This window comes from Branchiostoma belcheri, unplaced genomic scaffold (genome assembly GCF_001625305.1).
Source record: "Branchiostoma belcheri isolate BF01 breed outbred unplaced genomic scaffold, Haploidv18h27 scaffold26, whole genome shotgun sequence".
NCBI lineage: Eukaryota > Metazoa > Chordata > Leptocardii > Amphioxiformes > Branchiostomatidae > Branchiostoma > Branchiostoma belcheri.
Genome location: NW_017803865.1, coordinates 609,694 through 614,712, shown reverse-complemented (window position 1 = coordinate 614,712; position 5,019 = coordinate 609,694). Strand labels below are relative to the sequence as shown.

Here is a 5,019-nt window from a genome sequence, read left to right as displayed (position 1 = left end):
TATGGAGTGTTACCTGGTCCCCAGAGCTTAAATCCCCTCAAATATGATCTGAACTGTGCTTTTCCTTGTCCCCAGAGGTAAGAGCCACACAAATGCAGTGAATATAGACGTAAAAGTTGACGTTTTTGCACGTAAATGGAGGGAAAGACGCAGGTAGCCCTCCCCACACTACCGAAACTGAGGTATTGCTGCAGCATATGAGTAGCAGTCCAGCCCTACGCGTCACTTCCGGTGACCTCCAGTGACCTCCGCCTCGTTCTCGACCTCTACCCTTAGCCCAATGTGAAAAAGTATCTCCCATGTTTTTTGTCTCTCCTCGGGCTAACCTCTGACCTTTATTACATCACCACGCGTCATCATGGCGGCTGTGTAGCGAAGCGACATGTGCCCGCTGTGATCCCCAAGCTTTCGGGTTAAATCCGTTCCACAAGCGAGAAAAATACCTTAGCTACACTCCAAACCTGGGGAGGACAGTTGGTCGTTATCTGAACATTTTGTTTTCTAGTTACGATTTCTGTAACTTCGCGTTACGATGGAATGCGGAGGACAACTTGATGACACGGACAAGTTACCTCAGAGGCATCTGCCCACAGCTCAGAAGAAGTGTGTGCGGTGTGGAAAAGCCGCCGTGCTTGTGGTGCAGACGAGTGCCGCATTCTGCAGGGAGTGTTTCCTCAACTACTTCACGCACAAGTTCCGCTCCGGGCTGGGAAAGACGAGAGTGGTGCAGCCGGGAGAGAGGGTTCTGTTGGCTTTCTCTGGAGGGCCGTCCTCGGCTGCCCTTCTTCATCTGGTCAAGCGAGGCATGGAGGAAGGAACTCAGAAGAAGAGACTCCGAATCGAGCCGGGCTTAGTCTTCGTAGATGAGGGCTCTATCGTCCAAGGGTTTGATGTAGGTCAGCGACAGAAAGCTGTGCAAACAGTTTCTAAGCTAGCAGAAGATACTGGTTTCCCAGTCCACTTCGTCATGTTGGAGGATGTTCTCACTGATGAGCACTCTACAGAGACAGATCCGCTAGTTACAGTGTCAGACTCTGAGGAAACATCACAAGATACAACTGAAGATGTAGAAAGGCAGGTGAAGTCGCCGTCTATTGACGACTCAAGTGCAGACAGGTTAAAGAGACTGTTTGAGGACGCAAAGTCTCTGACAGCCAAAGAAGACTTACTGCAGATGCTCCGTTCTAAACTGCTGGTCAGAGTGGCCAGGATGCACGGTTACACTAAAGTCATGGTTGGTGACAGTGGCACCAGACTGTCTGTGCGCATCATGGCTGACATTGCCAAAGGTAGAGGAGCAGCTCTTCCTCTCAACACCGGATTTGCTGACGACAGGCATGGAGACGTTGTCATAGTTCGACCAATGAGGGACTTCATTGCAAAGGAGATTTCTATGTACAACACCATATGCCAGGTGGAGTCCGTGTTCCTGCCCATGCTAACAACAAAAGTGGCTGAAAAGGCAAGCATCGGCCATCTGACAGAAGCCTTCATCAGCGGGTTACAAGTGAACTTTCCCTCCACCGTTAGTACTGTGTTCAGAACAGGGGCCAAACTTGGTGTGTCACATGATCAGCCAGAAGGACACAAGAGGTGTGCCATGTGTAAGGCACCCTTGGACACTGGACAGACACCATTACAGTCTAGTGTGTATAAGACATCTCTGGCACCAGCGGGTGATGATAGTGGTGAATGTGTGGCAACTGGTCAGGATCTAGGCCCATCTCTCTGCCATGGCTGCTCTCTCACTGTAGCAGACTTGGGTGACTGGTCAACTCTGCCAGACCAACTGTACGCATGAGGACTGGCATACAGACTCAAGATGTAGTAGAAAAATGGCTAAGTATGACGGAAAAACTGGAAGAAAAATATGTACCATATTACAAAGAAGGTTTTGAAACCTCCTTGGTATTACTATGATTAATCACTATGACAAAGATAATTGCATTTGTAGAAATTGTGAAAGAAAATAAGATGTCTGCAGTCCATACTCCTTTACTACATCAGGAAAAAGAAACCTGTGGACCATGTATGTTGATTTGTGATAAAATTTCATTACATTCACCAAAAATCCATATAATACATATCCTGAATGTATTTCTTAGCTCTGGGTTTCCATTTTCTCTTTTTTTTTGTTTAAAATAAAGTACATTTGTATAAACCCTGTGTGTGTGTGCTTTCAACTGACATTTCCCATATTTCATAGGATGGTCAGGTTGCCAACATCATAGAGGACTTTTAGAATCTGCCAGGAAATGTTGATGATGATGTTAAGATGATATTTTGTGCCAGGAGAGGTAACAGCCATATACAAAAGTGAAACCAGGCGTGGGGAAATGGCTTGTAATCAGGCACAAAAGTATACTACACTGGCCACCAATGCAGCTGTCAAGGGGCCTCGCCATGATGCAATGAACGGGCGACATGGAAGTTGCGTGGAAAGTCGCGTCGGTCTTTGAAGCTGTGAAAAAGTCGCCGATAGTTTCAATTTAGAAGGCAAGTATTCATGATCTGGTATTTTGGGTCTCGCACTACCCACGATACGATGCAGCAGAACTTGAAATGAATACAACATTGACATGATTTGAGCTGAGCTAAGTTACTAAAAATGTAGTTTGCCCCCCTCCCTCATTTGAAGGCGGACAAAATCTTATTATTTATCTGTCGGATAACATTTAAACGGAAGTTTGCTGGCAATGTTACAAAGACTACAAATAATGGCTACCTCGGATACATCAGGAGTGAATGGTGCCCACCAGCAGGGATGTAGCTATTCACAAACCTGTGATATCAGGATCTGCATTGACGGAGAAAATTTCCCTGCCAACAAGGCGGTTCTCGAGGAAAAGAGTGACTACTTTCGAGCCATGTTTTCGTCAGGAATGAAAGAGAGCATGGAAGAGGTCATCAACTTACAGTCTATACCCCCAAACGTGTTCAAACCCCTTCTTGACTACATGCACACGGACATTCTTGAAATACCACAAGACTGCTTCCTCGACATGCTGGACACTGTGAGCTTCCTTCAGATAGTTCTTCCAGAGAAATTCATCAGGGCAAACATCAACATGAAAAACTGGCACACGATTTTGTCCACAGCGCAGGCATATGCCATAACGAATGTCCAAGATGTCCTTTATGGCTACCTTAGTGATAACCTTGCAGAAGTCATGACAGAAGAATCCTTCCAGAGACTGACTAAAGAGCAGAAGAACTACATCTGGGAGTTGAGACACAAGCAGAGGTGTTCTGTCGTTGTGTTAGGGGCACACGAAGAGAACGCCAGCAAAACTCGACCTGTCTACTACTACAGTGAAAGTGAAGACAAGTGGGTGTCATTCACATCACTTCCTGACAAGGGGAGCTCCGTTTCCTGCGGAGTGGCAGTCATGGACAACTACCTATATGTTGTGGGCGGCTTTGTAGACTTTAAATGCAGGGACCTACAGAGGAAGAACTTCCGCTACAACCCCATGACCGACACTTGGACAGAGATAGCACCTATGTTACAGGGACGGGCAGATTTTGGACTGGTAGCATTAGATGACCACCTGTATGCCATAGGTGGACGACAACATTATTTCTCTGCATTACCCTCAGTAGAAAAGTACAACCCTGTTGCTGATGAGTGGGGATATATAACACCACTGCCTAAAGGTTCACGACGCCATGCTGTTACCACATGTGGGGGAGCTATCTACATCAGTGGTGGTTTCCCACATTACACTGACCAGATGCTAAGTTACACCCCCGCCGCTGATGAGTGGGAATTCGTGACACTCCTACCGACTCGGCGCTCCGATCACGGGATGGTGTCTGCTCGCGGGGTCATATACGTCATGGGTGGGTACCGCAGCGAGGTGGACTGTTTCGTCGTCTCTTCAGGGCAGTGGTTTCACATTCGGCCGACCAATAAGCTGGAGTACCTGAACAAGTTTGCTACAGTGTGTAATGACTGTATCTACTTTGTGTGTAAGAAGTTTACCCAGTGTTATGATATAGAGGATGACCACTGGGATGAACTGGGACTGAAGAGGTGCCCAGGAGGCCCTACTAAAAATGCTGTGACCCTGAGACTGCCCTCACATGTCACACAAGGGACCAAGTAAGCAGAAAGGTGAAGCACATCTGTTGCATGAACCTGTATAGTGATGGCTGATATTATAAATATCCAAGACTTCTGACAAACTATTTATTGAAACTTTAATCTCCAAGCAGATGTTTAGGTAAAAATTGTGGTGACCCATGCCTGTCAGAGAAGACCAGTCATCAGAAAACTTTGTTTCATCCCAATATCTGCTTGGAGATTGTTTCATCAGGTGTCAAGTAGATGATGCTCTGGTGAATCAATGCCATATCAGTGAATGGTCTCCCTCTCCCATGTATGTGCCAATGAACATGAAGCTGATTAAAGTTGCCATTTTATGTGATGCATAATCAGTGTGGAATGGGCAAACTACCATCAGTATTATTGAGATGAATTTATCACACATTAAAGTAGTAAGAGTATCTTTCTGTTGCTAAGGTGTTGCGTGGCTTTTGCATTAGTAAAGTGCTTGATTCAATTCTTGTCTTGAGTTTTATTTCCACAAAATAGATTCATGTATAAGTAACTGTTACTCTGATAATAAAAGGAAGAAGCATACCAGATCTGTATGAATTAAAATTATCCCACTATGACCACTTCCAGGGAAGGAAGCATAAAATACTTGTATTGTAGGTACACCGAAAAAGAAAAAAATTCAGGAACAGGTACTCCTAATGGGACATGGGTCCCTCAACTTCTGAGTTAACACTGGTAGGCAATTCACAATGAGAAAACAGCCACTGAAATATAGATGCACTATACTGTTACTGAAACAGTAAAGACATGCTTTTTCTAAGCTGTAGCTAGATTGAATATTCCCATGTCCACATATGGATATGCTTCAAACTCTGCCAGTTTGGTTAGGTCCTTGCTGTAATGTAGGGCTTTGAAGCAAAGATCACAGAAAAAGCAGGGGGCTCTCCTCTGCCAGC

The 5,019-nt window shown here is 45.4% G+C and overlaps 3 protein-coding genes across 3 annotated transcripts in view; 2 read left to right on the top strand and 1 right to left on the bottom strand.

The window, feature by feature from the left end:
• The first annotated feature begins 332 nt into the window (after positions 1-332).
• LOC109472005 (cytoplasmic tRNA 2-thiolation protein 2-like) lies at positions 333-1,815 on the top strand. The gene has a single exon (XM_019771578.1). The coding sequence runs from the start codon at positions 533-535 to the stop codon at positions 1,799-1,801; it is 1,269 nt and encodes a 422-aa protein (XP_019627137.1). The 5' UTR covers positions 333-532; the 3' UTR covers positions 1,802-1,815.
• Positions 1,816-2,257: 442 nt separating this feature from the next.
• Positions 2,258-4,565, top strand: LOC109471869 (kelch repeat and BTB domain-containing protein 11-like). The gene has a single exon (XM_019771284.1). It carries the CDS (start codon positions 2,697-2,699, stop codon positions 4,107-4,109), a length of 1,413 nt encoding a protein of 470 aa, XP_019626843.1. The 5' UTR covers positions 2,258-2,696; the 3' UTR covers positions 4,110-4,565.
• Positions 4,566-4,590: 25 nt separating this feature from the next.
• LOC109471871 (snRNA-activating protein complex subunit 3-like) overlaps positions 4,591-5,019 on the bottom strand; it is a 3,587-nt gene continuing 3,158 nt past the window's right edge. The window contains exon 9 of the mRNA XM_019771286.1: positions 4,591-5,019. This exon is cut by the window's right edge and continues 143 nt beyond it. Within this exon, the coding sequence (XP_019626845.1) occupies positions 4,880-5,019 (140 nt within the window). The 3' untranslated portion in view covers positions 4,591-4,879.